The sequence below is a fragment of the Rhinolophus sinicus genome, chromosome 17, assembly GCF_057876585.1.
Source record: "Rhinolophus sinicus isolate RSI-liver-muscle chromosome 17, RSI-T2T, whole genome shotgun sequence".
Taxonomy (NCBI): Eukaryota; Metazoa; Chordata; class Mammalia; order Chiroptera; family Rhinolophidae; genus Rhinolophus; species Rhinolophus sinicus.
This window is the reverse complement of record NC_142517.1, coordinates 169,475,128-169,501,878: the sequence shown is the minus strand read 5'-3', so window position 1 is coordinate 169,501,878 and position 26,751 is coordinate 169,475,128. Positions and strand designations below refer to the sequence as shown.

Sequence of the window (26,751 nt, the reverse complement as noted above, 5' to 3'; positions counted from 1 at the left end):
GAATATTTGCTGTTCTGAGAACTGTGGGCCACAGACACAGATTCGCAGTTCAACTAGTTCCAGCAAAGGGGAGGGAGCTCTGGAAACAGGACCGGCTGTAGTGGTGGTCGCAGCCATTGCTCTGGGCCACCTCTCACAACTCACCCTGCCCCTGGACCCACCTATCTGGGCGGATCCCTGCAGAAGTAAACAGAATTGCTGAAACATACAGGCTCTGAATCTGGTGCAGGAAGAGCTTTGGAACTTCAAACGCTCTACGCATACCCACCGGGACACTGCGCCCTGTGACCTAGACGAACTATTAACAGAGGAGAAGCCTGTCTCCCAGGGAATCCCCCCATTGTGTGAGAAGCTGGAATAGTGCAGAGAAAGCATAGCACTACCGTGTGGGAGAGAAAAAAAGGCTGCAGTTGGAGAGAAAATAAAACCTTCTACCAACAAGTACTGGAAAACAAAAGAAAGACTGCTTCCTATCAACCTGTTGCAGAAGCCACTCCTGTAGATGTCAAGGAGAGAAATAATAAATCAGTAATTGCCGTGAATAATCAAGGCAACAAGACAGCTCAGAAAGAAAGTGAAAAGTCTCCAGAAAAGAAGAGAGAAGACACTAACAAAATCAGAAATGAAAAAGGGGAAGTTATCACGGACACCACAGAAATACAAAGGATCATCCAAGAATACTATGAAGGACTATATGCCACCAAATTCAATAACCTAGAAAAAAATGGACAAGTTCTTAGAAACATATAGCCTTCCAAGGCTGAACCATGAAGAACTGGAAAATCTAAACAGACCGATCACCAGTAACAAAATTGAATCAGTCATCCAAAACCTTCCCAAAAGCAAAAGTCCGGGACCAGATGGCTTCACTAGTAAATTCTACCAAGCCTTCGAAGAGGATCTAATACCAATCCTGCTCAAACTCTTCCAAAAAATTGAAGAAGAGACAGTACTCCCTAACTCATTTTATGAGGCCAACATTACCCTGATACCAAAACCTGGCAAGGACAACACAAAAAAAGAAAACTACAGACTAATATCTCTGATGAATACAGATGCAAAAGTCCTAAACAAAATTCTAGCAAATCTAATACAACAATGCATTAAAAAGATTATTCATCACAACAAGTGGGGTTCATCCCCGGGGCACAAGGATGGTTCAACATCCACAAATCCATCAATGTGATATATCAAATAAACAAAATAAAGGACAAAAATCATGTGATTATATCAATTGAAGCAGAAAAAGCATTTGACAAGATACAACATCCATTTATGATTAAAACACTTAATAAAATAGGTATAGAAGGAAAATACCTTAATATAATAAAGACCATATATGACAAACCCTCAGCTAATCTCATAATTAATTATAAAATACTGAAGCCCTTTGCTCTACGTTCAGGAACACTACAGGGCTGTCCCCTATCACCTCTACTTTTCAACATAGTGTTGGAAGTCCTTGCCCGAGCAATCAGGCAAGAGAAAGAAATAAAAGGCATCGAAATTGGCAATGAAGAAGTTAAGTTGCCACTCTTTGCAGATGACATGATGCTATATATAGAAAACCCTAAAGACTCCACCAAAAAGCTATTAGAAACAATCAACGAATACAGTAAAGTTGCTGGCTACAAAATCAACGTAAAAAAGTCCATTGCATTCCTATATACTAACAATGAAATCTCAGAAAAAGAAATACAAAAAACAATTCCTTTTGCAATTGCAGCAAAAAGAATAAAATACCTAGGAATAAACTTAACCAAGGATGTGAAAGACCTATATGCTGAAAACTGTAAGACATTTTTAAAAGAAATTGAAGAAGACACAGAAATGGAAAGACATTCCATGGATTGGAAGAATCAACATAGTTAAAATGGCCATATTACCCAAAGCAATATACAGATTTAATGCAATCCCCATCAAAATCCCAATGGCATTTTTTAAAGAAATAGAACAAAAAATCACCAGATTTGTTTGGAACCACAAAAGACCCCGAATAGCCAAAGCAATCTTAAGAAAAAAGACCAATACTGGAGGTATCACACTCCCTGACTTTAGCTTGTACTACAGGGCTACAATAATCAAAACAGAATGGTATTGGCGGAAAAACAGACACATAGACCAATGGAATAGAATTGAGAACCCAGAAATAAAACCACATAAATATGGACAGATAATTTTTGACAAAGAAGCAAAAAACATACAATGGAGAAAAGGCAGCCTCTTCAATAAATGGTGCTGGGAGAATTGGATAGCCACGTGCAAAAGAATGAAACTTGACTGCTATCTGTCACCATGTACCAAAATTAATTCAAAATGGATCAAAGACTTAAGCATAAAACCTGACACAATAAACTGCACAGAAGAAAACACAGGTACTAAACTTATGGACCTTGGGTTCAAAGAGCATTTTATGAATTTGACTCCAAAGGCAAGGGAAGTAAAAGCTGAAATAAACGAATGGGACTATATGAAACCTAAAAGCTTCTGCACAGCAGAAGAAACCATCGACAAAATAAAGAGGCAACCAATTGAATGGGAGAAGGTTTTTGCAAATAGTGCCTCCGATAAGGGGCTAATATCCAAAATATACAAGGAACTCATGAAACTCAACAACAAAAAACAAACAACCCAACTGAAAAATGGGCAGAGGACCTGAAGAGACATTTCTCAAAGAGGACATACAAATGGCAAATAGACATATGAAACAATGCTCAACATCACTAATCATCAGAGAAATGCAAATAAAAACCACAATGAGATATCACCTCATCCCAGTCAGAATGGCTATCATCAGCAAGACAAATAGTAACAAGTGTTGGAGAGGGTGTGGAGAAAAAGGAACCCTCATACACTGTTGGTGGGAATGCAGACTGGTGCAGCCGTTATGGAAGGCAGCGTGGAGGTTCCTCAAAAAATTACGAATAGAATTACCATATGACCCAGCAATCCCTCTCCCGGATATCTACCCAAAAAATCTGAAAACATTTAGAGATAAAGACACATGTCCTCTAATGTTCATTGTAGCTTTGTTTACGGTGGCCGAGACATGGAAACCAAAATGTCCTTCGATAGATGAATGGATAAAGAAGTTGTGGTATATATACACAATGGAATGCTATTCGGCGGTAAGATGATATAGGAACATTTGTGACAACATGATTGGATCTTGAGAGTATAATGCTAAATGAAATAAGTCAGACAGAAAAAGCAGAAAACCGTTATGATTTCACTGATACGTGGTATATAAACCAAAAACAACAAAAGAACAAGACAAACAAATGAGAAAGAAAAACTCATAGACACAGACAATAGTTTAGTGGTTACCAGAGGGTAAGGGGGGTGGGCGGTGGGAGATGAGGGTAAGGGGGATCAAATACATGGTGATGGAAGGAGAACTGACTCTGGGTGGTGAACACACAATGGGATTTATAGATGATGTAATACAGAATTGTACACCTGAAATCTATGTAATTTTACTAACAATTGTCACCCCAATACATTAAAAAAAAAGAAATGTCAAATTCACATTTAAAAAAAGACAAATGGATAAAGAATATGTGTGTGTGTGTGTGTATATATATATATATATATATATATATATATATATATATATATATATATATATGTAAGAATATTACTCAGCCATAAAAAAGAACGAAGTCTTATTATTTCTGACATGGATGGACCTAGAGTGTACTATGCTAAGTGAAATAGATTGGACAGAGAAAGACAAATCTAAGAAAAACAAAATAAACAAATAAGCAAGACAGACGCAAACTCACAGATACAGAGAACAAACTGATAATTGTCAGATCGGAGGGGGTTGACGGACTGGGTTAAAAAGATGAAGGGATGAAGAAGTACAAATTGGCAGTTACAAAATAGTCGTGGGGATATAAAGTACAGCTTAGGGAATATAGTCAATAATACTGTAATAACTATACAAGGTGCCAGGTTGGTGCAAGACTTATTGGGGGGACCACTTTGTAGTTACATGAATGTTTCACCACTATGCTGTACACCTGAAACTAACAGAATATTGAATGTTAACTGTAATTGAAAAACAAAAAAAACTGAAAAGGTTTATTTTTAAAAGAATAAAGAGTATAAAATAACTATATAATTAAAAATAACTTTCCCCACAAGAAACAAATTTACTAATGAGAAAAAAAATTACTTGTAAGTAAGTATTATTTGTAAGTATACAAGGTAAAAAGTAAAATTTAAAATTGTAGGCATAACTTGTTTTATTGTGCTTTGTATTATTGCACACCACAGATACTGCATTTTTTACAAATTGAAGGCAAAGCCCTCTACCAGTAAAAAGATTATGACTCGCTTTATTGTGGTGGTCTGGAAGTATCTCTGAGGAACTTGCAGTATTTCTGAGGTGTGCCTGTATTACCTTAAAAGGAAGATACATTTCTATCACTTTTCCTTCCTTACCATGGTGAATTTCATATTCTTTGGTTCCTTGTCCTTTAAATACTGCTAGACATGGCTGAAAAACATAGATATTACTACAGATGTCTGGTGCAGAGGAACAGTCAAACTTGCCAACCTAAGATAGAAAGAGAAGGTTCAATTTGATGAAAATAAAATCTTATCCACTCAGTTAAATATTCATAAAGATGATCCAAAAATGACAATACTCTAACAACACAGTTTCTAAACAGAAGTTAGTGGGCCATAAATATAAGATATAGAAATAATTTACATTTAACACTGAAACTCAATTTAGTTAAAAAAAGAAAGGCCGAAGGCAGTGGACAAGAAGTCTACTGTCCTCCTTTAATGCTGGCATTTTGGAATAAACCTGTGTTTCTTTCCAAAACAACAACAAAAAAGCCTCCTAGAGAATTAAAAAACACAATATAAAGTTGTTTAAGAAATCCACCCTTCTAAAAATAGATGATATAATCTTGGGAAGGGAGAGAATGAGAACTTTTTAAATGAAACCCAGAAGCAGAAAGAATAAAGAAAAAAGTTAATATCTTCATATATTGTGAAGAAAACTAGTTATTTAAAATATAATTTTATGTATTAAATAAGAAAGCACATTAGCAGAAAGTATTTTTCTTACTTGAATATGTTCATTTTTAAGGAGACTTTTTAGTTTCTTCAATTCAGGATCATTTGAATTTTCATTTTTTCCAAAATGGAAAAATACGAGCCACCGATGATGAGCCAAACGATCCTTAAAGTGATTTAAGAAAAAGAAATGTTAGAGACAGGAAATTCTAAGCATGCTAATCTTTCTTTCATTGATATAAAGTTAATTTTAACCATCCTATTGATACTTTAAAATATTGTCTAAAAAAATTCAGACCCAATCATATTCTTATTTTGTAGTTTATTTAGAATAATGCTATGTAAATCAATTATGTAAGATTACAGAAGGCTAAGAATCACTAAATTATAAAAATCCTACATGACTGTGCGAAGAAAAAAAATATGGTTTTTTAACAATCTATAGCTAAGAAGTTGGAAGGTGGGGGAAGTTAGCTTTTTCAAGTTCAATAAAAAGTTTGGTAGGACTATAGACTTAGAAAAAGGTCTGGGATCAATAAGTAGAAAAAAATAATTCATTCTACTACAAACTGAGTATTTCTAAAGCTGCTTTTTAATTCTCAGTGAACAATATATATGGTTCCGCAAGCAAGAACATAAAGTTCCAAATCAGACCCAAAGCTGTTTTGTGATCAAAATCTTGCCTTTTCTGATACTTCTCCTAAAGGCCTTGAGGACTGGTTAGGGTTTACAAAACTACAGATCCTCCCCATACCACCAGCAACTCCAGCAATTAGAGTTTAACTGAGAATTGATTGATATGTAATCCTTTGACACTGCTACCTTCTCTGCAGTGATGAAACAAATGCTGATTTTAAAACATTAAGACTTGAAATATTGCCAATGTTTATTACTATTATTATTATTATAAAATTATTACCTCTAGTGTGTTTGCCGAAAGTAGTTCAAAATCTGGAAGGTTATGCATTATTTCCAAATATATTTCTTTAGCATCCAATGAATTAAGAAACTAGAATAAGAGAATCATATTGTAATCTTTTAAATCAACATCCATTTGTTTTCGTCTGTTTTTTTCAGTTTCCATAGAAGAACTTAGAAAAAAAATCACAGAAGTTAAACAGTTTTCAAGCTACTTATTCTAAATGTTGCTCCCACCTCCATAAAGTATATCATATTTTGGCAATTATTAAAAATTGTATAACTGGGCTTTTTCTTAAAAAAAAGGTGATGTAAAGCAAATAACATTATTAGGTATTTTATTACCTGGAATTTTCTATTAACTGTGCTGTGTGTTCTAAAATAATCCTCACAATAACCTGGAGTGACTTCTGAGTCATCAGGAAAAAGCTGTATTATACTCAGTTAAATTTTAATGTTAACCATATTTTAAAGAATGCCAACACTTTACAATTCTTTAAGTATTGACAAAACACTAGAATATTTGATGAGCCAAAACACTTCATACCCCAACCAATCATTACTACAAATTAAGAATGTATAACTGCAAAATTGGAATGGACCTTGTTTATTATAGAAGTTTTTAATATCCAAAAACCAAACCACCTATGAGCTTTGCAGAGCAAAATACACTGATAAAGGTCGTATCTTAAATATGTTTTAGGTCTAGGTGTCTTATTGAAAACAAATGAACAGCTGCAAAAAGCACACCTCCCTCTTAACAAATCACCTTCACTTCTGTCTGTATTTTATCCTCAGCATATTTTTCGTACAGAAGTATTGCTGCTGGCCTAATTCTTGATGAAGCAGCTGTCACTACAAAGAGTGCACCAATGGTTATATCAAGAAAATGTATATGGGGTTAACAAAACAGAGTTTCATACATAGCTTTAATTAGGAACTATCCATGTTTGACAATTCAAATGTTACTTGAAAAGATCTAAAACTCCATGAAAAACTTGTAGGAACTACCACTGTATTTACAGCTTTAACTGTGCTCGACATGAGACTCATCATATGGACAGAAACAATGGAAATAAGAACAGGAAACTCAGTTTTTGCTAAGATTTTTTCTTAAAACTTTTTTTTCTGTTTTTAAAATATTCTTAAAGCTCTACGTGAAATAGGTATTTTGTTACCAAAGGGCTTAAGACGCCCAAACAGAATTCTTTTCATGCCTCAGTAGCACAGCTCATTCACTTTAGTCACATTCATTATGAAGGTTTTACTAAAAATACTCCTACAGCAGCTTATATAAATATGTAAGTGATGAATCCACTAGAATCTCATTACAAACCTGTTTGTCTCAGTGTAAAACTTGGTAGTTACATCTATAAAGGATACTTGTTCAGTTTCTAAGTTTCACCTTCTAGACATATTCAGCTAGCATAGTGTTTTATATTTCTTTAAACTTGAATGTTTTTATGTGGGACAAGGACTGTTTAATCCATCACTCCTGGTTATTGCATTTCTAGCATCACTCATTTATGTTTCCTAAGATCGCATCTGAGCTTGCAGTTTTATACCAAAGAGCCTGAAGATCTCAGTAAAATATGAGGGAGTAGTTTATTGAAGGCAAGAGCCTGTACTAAGTGTTGGCCAGGGTACAGGCAATCCTGGACTGTTGGCACAGGATCAATAAACCTAACTCTTTCTCTATGGCAGTCTGGCCACGCAATGGAATTTAAAACTGCCGCAGCTATCTCATTCTAAACAGGTAATCGAAGAAGTGCAAAAAGAGGAACAGCATTGTTCATTATAACACTGCTTACAATCATAAAATAGAAATAACCTGAATATCTACTAGGAGAGGACTGATTAAACTAAGTATGTTACATTTAGTCAATGAATTACTATTGAGGAATTGTCGATTACTATTTTATATATACATATCTATATATATATATTACTACACACACACACACACACACACACACACACACACACACACTCTTATATACTATATGCAGTACTTATGAGCCAGATACTCTTCTAGACCTTCGGGATATACCACGTTTCCACAAAAGTAAGACCTAGCTGGACCATCAGCTCTAATGCATCTTTTGGAGCAAAAATTAATATGGGGGCCGGCCTGGTGGCTCAGGCGGTTAGACCTCCATGCTCCTAACTCCGAAGGCTGCCGGTTCAATTCCCACATGGTTGTCAGTTCAATTCGAGTCCCAGAAGGGATGGTGGGCAGCGCCCCCTACAACTAAGATTGAACACGGCACCTTGAGCTGAGCTGCCGCTGAGCTCCCAGATGGTTCAGTTGGTTGGAGCGCATCCTCTCAACCACAAGGTTGCTGGTTTGACTCCCACAAGGGATGGTGGGCTGCACCTCCTGCAACTAGCAACAGCAACTGGACCTGGAGCTGAACTGCGCCCTCCACAACTAAGACTGAAAGGACAACAATTTGAAGCTAAACGGCACCCTCCACAACTAAGATTGAAAGGACAACAACTTGACTTGAAAAATGTCCTGGAAGTACACTGTTCCCCAATAAAGTCCTGTACCCCCTTCCCCAATAAAAAAAAAAATCTTAAAAAAATAATTAATATAAGACCTGGTATTTATATTGTTATGTTATGTTATATAAGACTCGGTCTTATAGTAAAATAAGACTGGGTTTTATATTAATTTTTGCTCCAAAAGACGCATTAGAGCTGATGGTCCAGCAAGGTCTTATTTTCGGGGAAACACGGTAATAGAGAAAAATCCAAACTTAAAATTTATGTCAGGAGAAAAATAATGAAGGAGTAAATAAGTAAACTATAGTGTAGTTATAAGGTGATAAGTGCTCTGACAACAATGGAGGTGGATTATGGAAAGATTTTTAAAGATAGCCACAGATTTTCGTGATGAATTGATTATAGGGCATGAGAAACAGAGGAATCAAGAATGACTCCGCAGTGTATGGCTTGAATGATAAAGGATGGAGCTTTCATCAGCTGAGATGGGGAAAGCTGTGGATAGAGCAGATTTATGAGGGATTATCAGGAGTCTAGTCACAGAATCTAAGTTTGAGAAATTAATTGATATCCCAGTGGAAATGAACAGGCAGTAGGATATGTACATGCCTGGAGTAGAGGGCAGAGACCTAGGCCACAGATCATACTGGAGAGTGTAGCACAAAGTGATGATTGGATGTACACCTAAGTAGAGAAGTAGAAGGGTATTTACCAAAATTTGATGGTGCTGGTCTGTTGGTGATCTGATTTTAGTAAATTGTGCATCTTTCTTTAAACATTTCTATACCATATATGAATTTCTGTAATGAATATGTATCTTTCTCAACACTAAAACAACAACAACAACAACCCGAATTAAAATACAGAAAACTAAAGAAAGTTTGTCCTTTATTAGTCTTTTCTTTTGGGGTTGCCTAGAGACCTGTCTTATATCCCATTATTCATCTCAACGCCTTGACAACTAGCTTGAACCACAGTTTCCTTATTCATAAAATTAGGGAGATAAAACACACCAGTAGATCACCAAACTGAGTTTGTACCAGAATCTAACAGGGTAGTATGAAAAAATAGATACTGGGCTTCAACCATACCTACCAAAGATCTATATTTTAACATTAGAAAATATACAAATAAATGAAAATTCACTTAACACGTTGCGTACGGCAGGGTTTAAATCCCTCGTGAAGATTCTCGTGTTCCGTACGCAACGTGTTAACCTAAGAATGTATTCCATACGTTTGGGGTTTAAAAGTATAATAGTTTATGCCAGTTTAAAAATAATTCTTATAGCAGACTTTACAAGCTGAAGTATGTATTAAATAGAATCCCAGAGATTAAATATTTGTCCTAAATAATTAAATATTCCACATTCAGGTGACGTAAACTGATTCATCTTCTTGCTCACTGTTTAAAAAACAATGTATTTGTATGTGAATGCATGTGTGCATTTAAAGAAATTAAAATGATTCATACCAAAATATTGCTTTTTTCTTTATTATTTAAAGTGGCTCCAGGAGGAAAATAGGCAGTAGTACTTGTTGTAATATCCAGACTTGTACAAAGGTTGTCCTGGGTGGCACAGTCCATCCATCCTACATTAACAAGACCATCCTGAAATGGAAACAAAAAAATAGATCGTTTTGCAAGTGGAAGAAAAAGGTAAAGGGGTTTAGCTTTATTTAGCAACACAACAACTTTTCTATTGTAAATTAAACTGTTTTTTAAAAACATTCAGAAATGATGCAGATTTGAATAACATGATTAATAAATTTGATCTGTAGACATAAAAATTGCATTAACCATACACAGAAAATTTATTTTCTTAATTTTGTTTCAAATTTATTCATTATAACACTGTACATTCAAAATATATTACTTTTGAGCACACCTAGAACTTTGATAATTTTTGTAACTGGCAAATTCCCAACCCACAAAGGGAGCTTCAACAATGTTAAAGTATCAACAATAAAAACTGTTACCAAACCGTAATATGATGAGAGCTAGAATAACAAAACAAAACAATCAAAAATAAAGTTTGGAAATAAAAAAACACTAATATATAATTCTGGTTAAAGAGCATTTCATAATTAAATTACAGAATACTTAGAAGTGAATGACAGCAAAAGCATCACGTGTCAAAATGTATTTAACACAGCTAGTTAGAAACTCATGAATACATTTCTCAAAAAACAAAAAAAGATTATAAATAAGTGAGTTAAGTGTTTAAGAAACTACCAAAGAAAATATCTGGAATCAATTTTTAAATGTGTTTTTTTAACACGGCAATGTAATTGATGCTTACCAACATGCCACTAAGCCTGAGACGTGTCTGTGAAGTCAAACAATCTAGAGGAAAGAAAAACAAGGAAGCAATTTCAGTTTTATTAAGTCTATACTTTCATTTGCCTTTCTCCCAAACTACCATGTTGATTTTAAGGCAATTGAGCTCTACTGATAAATATTGGAACCTTTATTTACTCAGTAGATGCTGAGGTCAAAGTCCCACTGAACTCACAAACGCAGACATTCACTCTCTCGCGCTCGTTCTTTTACACCCTCCCCTTATTTCCTAGGATTTCTAGCTAAAGAAAATAGGAGTAATTTTCTCTCAAGTTCCCATTAGGACCTTACTCTCCAATCTTTCCTCTTACCAATAATTCCCTTTATCTAAGAGATCTCATGATTTGGGGGAAATTAGATGTAATGAACCTATTTGATAAAGATATGCAAAGAATCTTTAAACTGAAATACAGTCTTAAAATATCGTTGTCACTATTTTTATGAAAGTTCTGTAAATATGAATGTTAGGACAAAATGAGATAGATTTAGAAGAAAGAGAGCTGAGCATCACAGAACCTATAGAGATAGGTAAAATCAATCTACTTGGGATAAAAGTAAAAGAACATCAGAAATTTTTAAAAGTTTTCCTCATGTGTGGAATGGACAACAATCTGTGCATTAGGCCAAAATGACAAACTCCTCAAGGATAGACTAAGTTTAAGGGTGATTTTTGTTGTAAGGCAATACCTTCCTAACATAGGCCTGACAGGGTAGGGTGGGTGGTTGATTTTAGTTTCAAGGAAGTACCTTTTCAACGTATCAGCAAAAAGCCTGAGAGGTGAAGTATGGGGGGAAATCCATGTTGGGATTAAACGTATGAAAATGTATTAATGAATTAGGATATTCTGTAATACTGGGACCAATTTTTTAACCATCTCATTGCTTGAATACAGTTTTCAGTTTGTGGTTTCATATGTAGGGTATTGAATTTTCAATTTAATCTACTAGGGAAAGATTCCTAGAAACAGAAAGTTGTCATCTTCAAATACATAATTTGAGGCAAAAACATGTATACATTTTTGATATGTATGTATGATGCAAAGTCAGCAACTCCAAAAAATTATTATTTTGGGAGGATCATATCTGTCAACAACTAACTATTTTTGCAAACTGCAAAGTATCTGTGGCTATCTGAAAGTGAGATATGAGTATGATTAAGCTGAAAAACTTGCTCACCGAACAGAAACTATAAATGATACTTTAAGAAAGTAATAATTTTAAAACCTCTGATGTGTAAAATAACAAAAAAGGTAAATATTCATTAAATAAAAAACTGTAATCTTGGGTATAAATTGTAGTTTGAAGTACCGAATAATCAATTATAGTAGCATACTTAAGATTGTCACCTAGTCTAAGAGTACACACTTCCAGTTATAAGATTAACAAGTTCTGGGGATCTAATGTACAGCATACAGTGATTATAGCTAATAAAAGTATATTATATACTTAAAAGCTGCAAAGAGAACATCTTAAATGTTCTCAACATGAAAAAGAAATGGTATTTGACAGGATGGAGGTAAGCTAATGCTATGGTGATAATCATTTTGTAAGTGTATCAAATCAACATGTTGTACACCTTAAAGTGACAATGTTATGTCAATTATGTCTCAATAAAGTTGAAAAAAAAATAAATGTCATAGTCTATCATAACAAAATAATAAAATTACCTCCTCCTTTGGAACAAAAAGTGATCAGCCAGCCAATACCAGCAGCAAAAGCAGTTTGTATGGCGTTCACAAAATTTCCTTTTAAAAAAACCCAAAACAATAAAATAAATAAATAAATGAATAAAGCAAATTTTTGACCAGTTATTACTAGATAATAAAAAGTTTTCTAAACGTTTTTTTTCCCTTCTAATCTCACCCTCTTCCAAACTACTTTAATATTTAGAATTTCCTAAAAATCCTCTTAGTATGTCAAATTCCTTAACTGGCTCTCAATTTCTTCATCGTATAAAATCTAAATTCATTATTTCATTAAGAAACTCAAAAACTGCTAAGTAAAGCTGTTTGTGATCTGAACTTTGTCTACCCATTCAGCCAACTATAATTTTCCCCATGACACTCCACTGCAATATTCATCTTTCTGTTAGATTCATGACGTATTGCCAGTTTCCCAAATACACAGTAATCTTTTAATGCTTCCTCTTCACTTTCATGATAGATTGGGTCTGACCTCGTTCAAGAAGTATTTTCTAACCTTTTTTTCTTTTCCCTGAGTTGTTCCATAGACTTCATCCTTCCCTAAGTTTACCTCTAGCATAAGAGTTACTACCGTGTTTCCCTGAAAATAAGACCTAGCTGGACAATCAGCTCTAATGTGTCTTTTGGAGCAAACATTAATATAAGACATGGTATGGTATGATATGATATATTATATTAAAGACCGGGTCTTATAATAAGACCAGGTCTTGTATTAATTTTTGCTCCAAAACATGCATTAGAGCTGATTGTCAGGCTAGGTCTTATTTTCGGGGAAACACAGTACGTTTAGTTTTCTTTTTCTTTTCTTTCTTTTTTTTTTAAGGAGGACGCAGCTCACAGTGGCCCATGCAGGGATCAAACCAGCAACCTTGGTGTTATTAGCACCAAGCTCTAACCAACTGAGCTAACCAGTCACCCCACTACTTTTAATTTTAATGGTTTATGAACGTCTTCCTAAAATAATGAGGTCCCTGAAGGCATGAAGTATGTATTTTATTACTGCAGCCTTATCATTTAACATGGCTTTAGAGACATAACTGGTATTCAATGAATGACAGCACCACTTTCATGTGAATACAATCATTTCACGGGTAGTATAGAGTAGTTAAATAACCCACCTAGAGTCACTTGAATTAAAAGCCTAAGATTAACATTTTTAAACTTTAAAATTAAACAAGATAGGCATGAATTTACTCCCTGATATAGTGTACTTATTAAAGCAATAAAGCACTTGGTTTACTAAACATTTAGTTGTACTTTGAAAGTTGCTTTTTCATCTAGTCCTATCTCATATCCATTCCCCACATCTTAATTGTTTTAGTTTGTTTACACATATAATTCATTTGTTAAATGCCTGCTGTTTAGTGGAGGTCAGAACAAACGGCACAATTTCCTCCTAAGCAGCATGGGAAAAATACTCTACTATGATCAAAATATTAATACTGCCACTGAAAAATTTAAAATACCAATTTCACAGTATCCTTGAAAATAAAGCAAATTAAGAAAATAAAATTACCTGTCCATAATTCTGTCACTGTACTTCTAACATGCTGCATGGCGAAACTCACTAAACTTTCCTTTGATCTGTCACCATGGTATTTCACTGCAGCCTATGTTTTTTTTTTTATAAAGAGAGAAACATCTTTTACTTTTTCTTTTTAAAATCCACTAGAAATAATAACAAATAATTTTGATACTACATTATTTTCACTAATACAATAAGAACGGTCTCTCAAATGTACAGTGTTATTTCCAAATGATATGCTGAGACTCTGGATTGTATAGATTTCATGGAAGACATTTTAATAATACTATTTATAATAATTTTAGTTTCAGTTGTATCACTTAAAACTGGAAAGAAGGGATATCAGAACTTTATATTCAATGAGACAATACCTGTAAAATACTTCATATACTATAAAGCAAATATGCATATTGGTTATATTGTAAGACAGCAACTGAAATTGACAAACATTTAATTTTGAAATAAAGCACAGTATAGACCCTTTAACAATGTGGGTTTGAACTGTGCTGGCCCACTTACACTGGGATTTTTTCAACTGCCTGCAGTTCAAACCCATGTTGTTGAAGGACCAACTGGAGGTTGGGAATCCATGTATGTAGAGGGCCTACTTAAGACGTGTTTTTTCAATTGTACAGGGAGTTGGCACCTCTAACCCATACGTTATTATTCAAGGGTCAACTGTAATGGTATCATTATGTATTCATAATATAATCCAAAATGTTTATTATGACTAGAGCCTAATTAGATAGCACCTAAAATAAGATTTAAGAATCGAAACATTCTACGAATTCACATATTGTTTTCTTTAGTATTTTCCTTGTTATAAAGTTCCATAAGCTTAAAAAAATGCTAACTTGATCCCTTACCATTCCAGACCTAAAAATGAAGAGGCTGGGATAACTATTGACTCCTTTCATTCGGCAAAGCATTCTATCATCACCACAGTTAACGGCTCCAATTCGAAGTAATCCATCCACTTCTTTAGCAAAGTCTCTCCACTATGAGGAAAAAACGTAAGTATTTCTCTGATAAGATCATTTTTCTTCCCTTGAACACTCTTCAAGCTATAAATTCTTAAGAGGATATTTTTAGCAAATAAAACCATATGTGAAATTATATATTTGTGGTAGTTATAATTACTATTAATAGAAAACATTCTAGTATGTTCAAACAAACTCAAATAACTGATTAATCAGGATGTGAAACATACATACCGTGGGAGCTAAGTCATGGCAGTGTGAGCACCCTGGAGAGTAAAAGTTCACAAACCACAGTTCTCCAGAATTAACAGCAGCATCTAAAAGTACATAAAAATGGAAACAACTCAAAATGATTTACTAAAAGATTTTTGCATATTTTAGTTAAAAAAATTTCTGTTGAGGTCAGAATGAAAAAAATACTGTTAGTCATACATCTTTCATACTGCCTTTATCATTTTATGTACAGTTTTTCTATATGAAGAAAACATTATTTCAACTGTCAAACTAATATCTTAAAAAAACTCTTCTAAACTCATACTTGAATAAGCAGCAGCCTTGAACTGCTTGATATATGTCACCATGAAACTTGTAAAAAGGAAGCAACAGTCAAACCTCATGTAACAGTTTGTGTGGATGAGAGAAATGAAAGGGAGGAGGAGGAGGGGGAAAGGGGGAAGGGTGGAAAGAGAGAGAGAGAGAGAGAGAGAGAGAGAGAGAGAGAGAGAGAGAGAGAGACTGAGATTTAAGCTCTTCTATAGAGTATAGGTTAAATGTGGTCAATCAATTCTGACAGCTACTTCAAGTTCTGAAAGAATGAAATAAGAGAATTACATAATATAATAAGGACTCTTGAGGATTAAATTTAATATTTGCCCTTAAGATATTTGCCTTGGAAAACTATAATTTGAAAAGTATTAGATCAAGGTTTTTTTAACGAGTCAAAACATAAATACATATCTACTAAAATAATAGATCTGAATAGCACATAATGTCGTCAACAATACATTATAATCTCTATAGGATGACCTAATGTAAATCCATGAAATTTATTCATTTAAAAACCTTAACACTATATGTGCTCTAACATATAAGGTAAAAAAGTGAAGACAATTTGCTTTTGGTTAAAGGGTTTCCATATAATTCCATACCAAAATCACATCAATTTTTAAAAAATATTTTCATAAGTTATATGAGTAAATTACATTAAGACGTCAAAACACACATACTACTCTAAATATGTGTAACTGATTCAGATTAATCAGTAACATATGCAGGGCTTAATGTTCATCTACATTTCAATTATACACACAAATCTATGAGAAGAACAGTTAACCATACATTACAGACAAAGTGTGTAATTTAGGATTTTATCAGCTGTTTTTTGGCAGCGTTTAGAAAGTCTGACAAACAGACCACTCTATGTAGTTGGTAAAAATGATTGCCATGTTGACTTAGTCCACCAACTGGTACTAATTTAGGTAAAATCTTAATAGACTTAGTGCAAACTTTAATAGAAATGGGCTATTTCATTAGCTATAAACAAGTAATGAGGTGGTTATTTACATATAGAAAGAGCAATAATTAGACAAGTATTACTGTTTGTAAGTCATAAATAAAAATACGATGCACAACAAATCTGAATGGCATCTAAATTCAGCATAAAACCTTATCTGCAGTACAAATGTCTCCTATCTTGGTACTTTGTTTTCATACAGCAGTTCTAACATATTTGCCCAGTTCCCACTGTTGTTGAATAAGGTTAAAAATGTTTTTAACACTGTATTATCAAAGCTCAATGGGATGTTTTTACATATTCAGTAACCCAGAACACAATATATTTCAAAATGCAAATATTGCCTCTAAACTACACAACTACAGCTGATGTCTGTTAATATCTATGGAACTATAGCTAATAGCTTTTTAAAAAATGGCAGAAGTGCTTTGAATTCCTCTTTAACTTCTTGAACTTGTCTTCAAAAGGATGCCTGTATTATGTAGGTACTATTCAGAATGATTAGTTTAGGTGCGAGATGTTCTGTTTTGCAGATACTATCTAGAACTGGTTTATAATGACTGATTATATACTTTTATATACGTGTGTGTATATATGTATATGTATATATGTATGCATACAAATATGCATATACTTTTCTGACATACAAAAATAATACCCACCATGTCTAATGGGAAGTATGAGAACATTAAAAAATTTAAAAAAATGTTTTCAAGTACAATTGATGTCCAACATATTAGTTTCAGGTGTACAGCACAGTGGTTAGACGTTTATATACATTACAAAGTGATCTGTCAGATAAGTCTCACACCGACCTGACAACATATGTAGCTATTACAATGTTATTGACTGTCTTCCCTAAGCTGTACTTTACATCCCTCTATTTTGTAACTGCCAACCCTGGGCCGGGGAGCCCAGTGTGGGAACCCCTCACTCCTCAATGGGGACCTCTGAAGCTGAAATGTCCCTCCTGATTCTTAACTGCCACATGGGCGGGGGGGACTAGCCTGTTTTGCATCTCCACCTCTCCTACCAGACAATGTGGCTTTTTCTTTATATCCTTAGATACAGGAGATCTGTTCAGTTAGTCTTCAGGTGGTTCTCAAGGGTGGTTGTTCTATAATTTAATTGTAATTTTGATATGGTCATGGGAGGAGGGCACAGCGTTTATCTACTATGCCATCTGGACCAGAAGTTCAATGAGAACATTTCTAAAGCTTTCAAAGTGGAGTTTATTAATCACATTTTCTCTTCCGTACTGTAGTTGAACATTCTAGAGTAGCACTCCTGATAAAAGTGAACTATATAATTTGCACTAACTCTCCCACTACAACTACAGAACTGAATAAAATATAGATTTTGTTCAACAGATTTAATTTTCAACAGGTTTTCTGTTGAAAGCATCCAAGTTACCAATGCAGTGAAGAATTAGGGGGCCAAGATGTGGGTGGAGGTGGAAATCAGAGGGCCAACGTTTGTCACCTCTAGAAGAGGTAGTTCACAGGTAAGAAACTGAGCAAAGCTTTCAAGAAATTCAAGCTAGAGAGAGAAAAGTGGAGTTCAGGGTACATATAAGGAAGCGTCCTGTAAACTGAAAGTGACCAGTCCTCTTGAAGTCCAAAGCTCAGCTTTTGAATCATTTCAATCTGTTTGGTAAAGCTGATCTGAGATTGTTAGTGACCCTGGCCAGAAGAAAGCGCAAGTCCTCTCTGGAGGAAGAGCACATACATAACTTTAACTCCACCATTATTTACATAATTAGTTATACAAGAGACAAGACTAAGCAACTCAAACCAATAGAAACAATTGGTAATGGAAAGAGACCCACAAACACAAAATAGGCTAATGTGACATTTACGTAAGTACAACATAATACTACTATCCATGCTTGCTATCTTCCCTTGGTTTCTTTAACTAAAACTTCAGGATCACCTTGTCTTAGCCTCGTAATACGTAGACTAGCATTAGAGATCTAATGGAAGGGGAGCAGCTTTGCAATGAGCTTATCAGTATTATTTCTGAAAAATTATCTCTAAGGGTTTGTGGCTGTAATTTATTTTTAACTATTATTTTGGGGTCCTATGTGAACTATCAGCAGTTCTTAACGTCTTCTTTAAAGTGACATATCGGAAAAAGTGAATCTGTGTAATATAACCATCAGGAAAGTCTTTCATTCTGGGTGAACTCATTTGTTAGTGAGCTTGCAGGTTTTGTTCAGTTCCTCCAATTCTATCTCTAATTATAAAGTTTTCTGCCCCACTGGACCACAAAACACTGACAATCTAGGAGATAAGAGACAATAATAACTACAAGAAAAGCAATAGGTTCATATAACTACATGCAGAAAAGTCATGATTCTGCCAGCTTGTGACTAGGATATCAGTTCTGGGTACCCACAATAAAAATGAATTCAATTTTCTTCCACTTCCTTTGTAGGGAAGATAGGTTTTCGATTCATTTGCCTTAGAACTTATTCAAGTGTTCACATACAAGACTTTTAACAAAGTAATGTACTAAATAGCTACTTGTAGGCCTGAGCTCACCAACATAAAGAAAATAAGAATAAAATGTAATTCTTGCTTAGGAGGAACTGTAAAATCAAGTGATTGTAATACATCTTTTATAAAGATAATATATAAGTTATATATATATGTTTCATAGTTACTGTGCTATTTTAGTTTTCTAAATTAAATGAGATTGTAACGGTGCAAAATAAAACTGAAATTTGATCTGCGGTAAAATATGTTGGTTTGAAGTAGAAAAGGAAGAATAAATCTATTTTATTATACAAAGTTTGAAAGTGTAAGAATCTAATCCAATATTTAAAGTTTTCTAGAATGCAGTGGGAAATGCAGAATTCTATTTTATATCCAATTTCATACAAATCACAGGTAAAATTTACTTCTAAAATAACCACATACTTATCTAAAACTCTAAAATCCAAAAATTCTGAGACTGGAAGAAATTTTTTAAGTTTGCAGCCAGCTAACCTGGCATGTAAACCTAGCCTGAACTGATATGGGGCTATATATAATTATAACTGCTTTAATTTAGTATGTATACTTATATATTTTGCTGCAGAAATTCTAATGTTTTAAATATTATACTGCCCCACATTGTGCTAAGAACTTTATTTTTTGTCCGTGGTGATATTTTATTTTCTTCTCATCCAGCTTTTATCCTCTATGTGTTTATTTGTATTCCTTTTGCAAAGTTTGTATTATACTGCATATATAATTTTGTATTAGGCTTTTTTTCATTTAATATACTCTTAAATGTAAATTTTTTTTAATAATGTGGGAAATATATAGAAAAAATAAATATTGGTTCATTATAATTTCAAACTTCTTAGTCACACACAAACACACATGCATAGAATGCTGAGGATGTTGCTTAGCCCTTCCAAGATTTCATTTCCTCATCTGCAAAATGTGAGGAATAATTGTGGTCAGGAGGATCAAAAAAGCTCATTAAGACAATGGAAGGAAAGTTGATGATAAAAGAAACTGTGAAAATCTTAATTATGGTTGTAGAACAATATTTAATATATAATATATACCATATAACTTTGCAAAAATCCAAAAAATTTCTAAATTTTAAATACATCTGTCCTCAAGTGTTTTATATAAGAGATTGGTATCGGATTAGTATTGGAAAATTGTATGCCCACAGACTTACCAAATTCTCTTCTATCCAATGTTATGATTTCAGGATCGTCATCATAAATACCTAATTTTAAAAGTATGTAAAAATTATAAAATTAAAACTTTATCATAAAACTAAATTACCTTAAAAATAATCATAAAAATTATTATCATAAAAATAATTTACCTAAAAATAGGTTACTCACTCCTGTTTTAATCATCAAAAATCAGATTACTATACTACACCTCATAGTTGAAAAATATGCAACAAAGAATAAAATAAGAATAAAGGTAACAGTACATAAAACCATTGGTGATATATTTAAAGAGTAATCAAAAGATTTTTATTTTCTATACGGACCATCATAGGTGTGTGTATTTGTGGGGTTCCTAATGTTCACATAATTTCATCTCCACGAAAATTTCTATTAATTTTTTAAAACCTTTTTATTTTGAAATAATTATAGAATTACACAGGAAGTTGTAAAAATAGTACAGATTCCCATGTACCTTTTACCCAGTGTCCCCTAATGGTGACATGCTATATAGTTTCAGTAAAATATCCAAACCAGGAAACTAGCACTGGTACATTACACAACTAGACTACAAACCTCATTCACTTTTCAGTTATGTTTTTAGTAAATTGTATTATTCAAAATTATTTTCTATGGCTACAAATCCTAGAATATTTGCAGAGGTAGAGACAAACTTATTACGTAAATATAAATTTTATTTACCATAATAATGAAAATCAATGTGAGACAATTTCTCTCTCATTACTATATAAAATACCCAAATAATATTAATGATAGATACAGACCAGGGGTCAGCAAACTTTTTCTGCGGAGGCCAGTTTGTAAATATTTCAGGTATTGTGGGACATATGGTTTCTGTCACAACTACTTAACTTAGCTCCTAAAGTGTGAAAGAAGCCACAAACAATATGTAAATAGATTAACATAACTCTATGGGCATACCTCAGATATACTGTGAGTCTGGTTTCAGACCATCACAATAAAGCCAGTATTGTAATACAGCAAGTTGTAATCTTTTTGCTGGTGGAGGTTTTGCCTCCAATTTGTAAAAAAAAAACAACCCTATCTGTGAAGTGCAATAAAATGAGATAAGGTGTGCCTGTATCCAACAAAACTTTTTTACAAAAAAACAGATGGCAGGCTAGATTTAACCTGTGAAATGTAGATTGCTGACACCTGATACAGACTATCAAGCTGTAGTGAATATACTTGAAAATACTACTTTGAAAAGCAAGTCAGTCTTGAGAAACAAATAACTTCAGTTATAAATTGAAAATATTTTATTCAGTCTAATATAAAAGCATACTTCAGTTGTTATCTTGTATTTAAGGTTAATTAATGACTTAAGAGATATAGTAGGTACCTGAATGCTCCCTTTTACCTAGGTACATGTGTTTACTTTACCCCTCCCTTGGTTTAGTTTACTCCTGTTTTTGCCTCATTTCTTATTCCTGTCAATACCTTAAACCATTAAGGATGGTATTTCTACTGAAGTGACCGCTATTAAACTTAAAGGATTACATTTTAGCCTTTCTTGGAAAACATGATGCTCTAAATATATCGAAAGGCTTTAATATTTAACTTCTACTGCAAATATTTTTTAATTAAATATTTCTAAATTAAATTTTGAAAGTATTTAACAAGATTATAACAAAAACACCTTCACATCTGTGCAGATAATATCTACATACCACCTGACTTTCCTTTTGAATTCCACTCCCATGTTAAAGAGTCAAGGTGACACATATTAACTACATAAGCTAAGTGGTAAAACACAATTAATTTTCTAAATTTACCCAAATAAAAAACAAGAATTTCATAAGGAATATCATATCTTACCAAAATCATAACGATAATAATTCCAGCTTTCATACTGGCCTCCTTCTTGATTATCTGCAAGTCCCTTTTCTCCATATTTGTCATACTTTTTCCGCAGATCTTCATCTTTGAGTACTTCATATGCTCTATTTATTTTTAAAAATTCACTATGTGCATTTGGGTTATTCTATTAAAAAACATTAGATATAACATCTGTTTCAGATACACAATCAAGTCTCTTTAGAACCTGTATGTAGATTTAATTTATTCCTGATATTCTAGGAGAATCACGGTAAGGAGCAGTAGTAAAATATGAAGTGGGTTATCATGGGTTGAAATAAAAAAGGATTTTTAAAGAACTACAATCTTAAAAAAAATAAGAAAAGTAACAGAGGAATGAGAATTGATGACACAAAAGGCTGACAGACATGGTCATACAACATAAGTCATTCCTTCTAAGAAATACAACTGAGAAAAAACTAATAATTGGAAAACCTTAATATTGTTAAATATTATTTGTTACCCCTAAAACAAATACAAAGAAATTTGTATGTTATTTTTCTAGCTGAGGCAAAACTAACATATTAACTAAAAAAAGTGTGCGTTTCAATCCATCAGATAATTACATAAGAACTAGTATCATACTAATAACCAAAACTGGATTGGAAATACTTATTACTGTTTCAAAGAATTGGTTTTTTGAAGAATGCTTTCATCTAAATAACACCTAGTTGTACAAGGTCTACATCTTTCATATGGAAACTTAAAAAAATCACATTCTAAAATCTAAAGAAAAAATAAAAACCCTAAAAACAATAGAATGTAGATTTCAGGGAAAGATCAACTATTAAGACTCTTAGAAAAATTTTGATACTAGTGCTCAGCTTTATGCATCCAAAATAAAATAATCCTATTTTAAAAATTCTACCTAGAAAATAGAAAATTATAACCATATCTTTCTCCTTGACAAGTGTCAAATCTCAATATGAAAAAATTAGATAAATTATAAAAATACTGTAAGAAACAAAACTAATTTAGTTTTGAAAATTTTTATTATTGTGTACATAATATTTATGATTGGAAGTAACTGCATTTGGCCACACTCAAGTTTATAATATTTCTTGACCCTGGTCTTAGACTTGTGCATGGGTGAAAATTGAAGCACGCTATTATTAGCATGCTATTACTGCCATTTGTAGCAAGCCATACTAAGATCTAAGGAAATAATTTTTGTTACTGTTCCAAATACTTGATCTCAAATTACTTTACTAAGAAAACTACTTCAACTACTTCAGACACGAAGTAGTTGTCTACTTTGGGACTAACATCTGTAACAGAACTATTGGAAATTAGTTTTCAAATTAAGAGGGAATTGAATTTTTGGTACTGACGTTCATTCATATACTGTTCTAAACCAGAACCTTTTGCTCTTCTGTTTTTAGTACAGAAGTTGAATTATGATTTTTGATGTGATTGTTCTTAAACATTTTGAGCACTTAACTTTAAAATAACTGAAACAGATATGAAAAGTTACTAAAATACATTAATCAGATATGTTTAAAAATAAATTTTTACCTACCGGATTTTTATCAGGATGAAGCTTCAATGCCAACTTCTTGAAAGCTTGTCTAATTTCTCTACTGCTTGCAGTTTTGGCTACGCCAAGTAAACTGTAAAAATCCTGATCTGTGCCGACAAAAATGGCCATAGACACTATTAGAAAACAAAGAATGACCCTTTTCAAGTCTCTGACATAGTCATCTTTATTTAACCAGACACCCATTCTTTTTCTTATACGAGATCTAAGTGAACATTAAGATACACGACGGGTTCCAGTTGATGTAATATGCAACTTTGAGAACTTCTGTCCACATTACTCCAATGGTGACTTGAACACGAAACTTTCTCCCAAGTGTTAATCTAAAGAGAGAAAACCAGGTAAAGTACATTTCAAAAATCACAAATCCAGTAATAACACTATTAAATAACACGGTCAGCAGTACAATCTCCACCAAATGTCAAATCAGGGTGAATGCTTCAGGCTCTATTTTTTGAGGGCCCCTTTCACTTACTTCTTCCATATCCAGGTATCCAGACTTGGGAAATCACTCAAGGTAGCAAGCAAAAGGTAGTGAGTGTGTGGTTGTATTATAGCTAGCTATAACACTTTAAAAACAAAGTCAGCAATTTGTTCTGATCAGCACCAGAACACAAGGGAGGGGTTTCCTTCCTTTTTCTACCCAGCTTAAGCATTATGTTTCTGTAATACCGCTCCCTTCCTTTTGGGCTACTTCTTCACCACTTTAAGGCTATCCGGTTTCCATTTTAATCCGATTTCACTTTAGGAAATATCCTTTGAAAGGACTAGAGGGAAGCATAGCATCGTTCCAAAGGTTATTTTTCATATCCTTCCAAAAAGGACAGTGAATTTATATTGTTACAGTAGACAACTTACATAGGCCATTTTTCCCCGAGTTTTCTCAGGTGATTGATTACATTATATCTAAGCAGACACTACCAGAATAACTGCAAGTTAACAGTGTAATTTTATTGCAAAGCTTACGTTTGGTATAAATAAAAATAGAAAAATGGAGTCAGTTATTTAGACATGCTCAACTATGCAGGGGAAAAATAAGCTCCACTTTATCTGATGACATTTGAACTTGCATACTTCCAAAGATCTCAACGCTCTGAAAAATCTAACCTTCCTAGCATCCTGTTTCTTCTTTTTCCATTTAATTCTAAATGTCTAATTTTTTTTCTCCCTATCTGCGGTCTTTGACTCATTTCTAATCCCTTCTTCATGCCACCAAAACAAAACAAACAAACAAAAAAACACCTTTGTAAAATATAGTGATGGATATTAATATCCAGACTAGAAAACAATGATTGGGGAAAAAGAGAACATATTCTCAAACACCACTTTGGGACAAGTGGTGTTCTCTGCCTCGCAGTTGTTCTCAGCGTGGGTGTGACTGACTTGCTGTGCTGAGCTGCGTGGGCAGGTGGAAAGACGCTGCAGGTAAAGGCAATACGAACGCCTTCCTGCAGCCATCGCTCTAGAATGGGAAGCGGGGAGAGGGTAAAGGTGGACACATTGGATGAAAGAGATGGTCAAGTGCTGTCGGTGTGTGAAGTTTCAGGCCGGAAAAGGGAACAAGAAGCCCGAGCAACTGAGGCTAAAATGGGAAACTGGAGCAAGAAACGGGGGAACCGCTGGCCGGAGACAGGGTAGTACAAGTTAACAGGGAGGAAGACGGGGAGCCAGGACACAGTAAACCAGCCGCAGAGCGGAGAAGAGGGCCAATTCAGGCGCATGGTAGTTCGGCCCTCCCTTTTCGGAGGGCCCAGGGACGTCGCCGGCTCCATTAGAGCCCCGGCCCAAGCCCACCTTGGTGTTGCGGAATCGCCTCCTGCAGCTACTCCCCCATCCTCAATCCCCGGCGGTGTACCCTACCCCGCCGAGCGCAAGCTGTGCGTGCGGGAGGGCGTGCGGGAGGGCAGCACGCACTCTCAGACCGCCGGGCCGCCGCACCCGGGAAGAGGGGAGGATGAGCAGCACCCGCAGCAGGGAGTGCGGCCACCTCCGGTCGGGTCCTCGCACGCCGGTCTCCAGGGCGAGCAGGGGCGGGGTCTGGCGCGGGGCACTGTGGGAAAGGCGTGGATGGCACAACCTGGGAGGAACGGCCGCAGGCCTTGCGGGAGCAGCGGGGTGGGGAGATGGTGTAGGTTTAGGTTGACGTGGCCGTCCCCGCGAAATCCGGCTCCGGTTTCAACCCGGACCTGAGGGACATGCTTTAACAGCAAAGTCCACGCCTTACACTTCTGGAGTTGGGGTAAGCCCCGGGCGGAAGGCAGGACGACGAGGCCCGCCCCTTCCTGCTCTCGTTGCTATGGTGACGGGGAAACCCGGAGGGCGGGTTTAGGCTTGCGATTTTCCTGTGACTCGGGTTCTTAGAGGGAAGGGAGGGCTATACAGGATTTTTCTGGTTGGTTGGTGCCTGGGACACAAAGGGGAAATTTTGTGGAAAAAGGAAAGCTTGAATGAAGTGATATTGATTTCAGTGTCAGACTAGAAGGTTGAAGAGGTAGTACTTTTGTCACGTGGGGTGCCTGCTCCTGCTCCCTGCATAAAAATGTAGGATTTGGTGGCGCCAAAAAGGAACACCCACAGAGCCACAGATAGGGGAGTCATACCATTATATCCATGCTGGTGGCTGGGTTGGAGACATAGGAAGCAAGAGCCGCAGGATCCGCAACCTACCCTCCACTTCTCTGCCAACCAACCCCACTTGTTAACTGCAATCTGCCTAATCCGCTGTGCTAATTGCAGTCTGTGCTTGCTAGCTTAGCCATGGCAGTTCTATCAGTGGCTAATGGCTAACTCGTTATAGCTGATGGCCAACTAGTCACAGTTGATGCCCATCTACTCGCCGAGCCAGCACCTTTCCACCTGAGGCCGAGAGCCTGGAAACTGCTCTGGGACTCTGTCCCCACAACTTTTCCCATCTCAGCCCTGATTCAGTCATTTCTATAAGAAGCCCTGGATCTTTTGGAGAATGGTATTTAGGTAGCAAGATCTAGGTGCTGCACATGTTCTGTGCTTTAGGGATGCTGTTACTTCTAGGCCTTTTCAGTGGTTAGAAAGGAAATACGCACACACACATTCACATTTACATATATAAAACTAAGCGCTTACACCAAAACTTCCAATTCCAATATAGTACCTCAGG

The 26,751-nt window shown here is 34.9% G+C and overlaps 1 protein-coding gene across 1 annotated transcript in view; it reads right to left on the bottom strand.

Annotated features, from left to right (window-relative positions):
* The window catches only part of DNAJC10 (DnaJ heat shock protein family (Hsp40) member C10), a 49,991-nt gene extending 24,146 nt beyond the window's left edge, over positions 1 to 25,845 (bottom strand). Inside the window, exons 1-13 of the mRNA XM_019752849.3 lie at positions 25,410 to 25,845; positions 23,598 to 23,938; positions 22,040 to 22,205; positions 20,200 to 20,250; positions 15,243 to 15,325; positions 14,895 to 15,026; positions 14,020 to 14,113; positions 12,468 to 12,545; positions 10,763 to 10,806; positions 9,934 to 10,071; positions 5,954 to 6,043; positions 5,087 to 5,200; positions 4,450 to 4,564 (exon numbers count right to left, since the gene is read on the bottom strand). Of these exons, the coding sequence (XP_019608408.2) occupies positions 4,450 to 4,564; positions 5,087 to 5,200; positions 5,954 to 6,043; positions 9,934 to 10,071; positions 10,763 to 10,806; positions 12,468 to 12,545; positions 14,020 to 14,113; positions 14,895 to 15,026; positions 15,243 to 15,325; positions 20,200 to 20,250; positions 22,040 to 22,205; positions 23,598 to 23,801 (1,309 nt within the window). The 5' untranslated portion in view covers positions 23,802 to 23,938; positions 25,410 to 25,845. The remainder of the gene's footprint in view (positions 1 to 4,449; positions 4,565 to 5,086; positions 5,201 to 5,953; positions 6,044 to 9,933; positions 10,072 to 10,762; positions 10,807 to 12,467; positions 12,546 to 14,019; positions 14,114 to 14,894; positions 15,027 to 15,242; positions 15,326 to 20,199; positions 20,251 to 22,039; positions 22,206 to 23,597; positions 23,939 to 25,409) is intronic.
* Between the last annotated feature and the right edge of the window lie 906 nt (positions 25,846 to 26,751).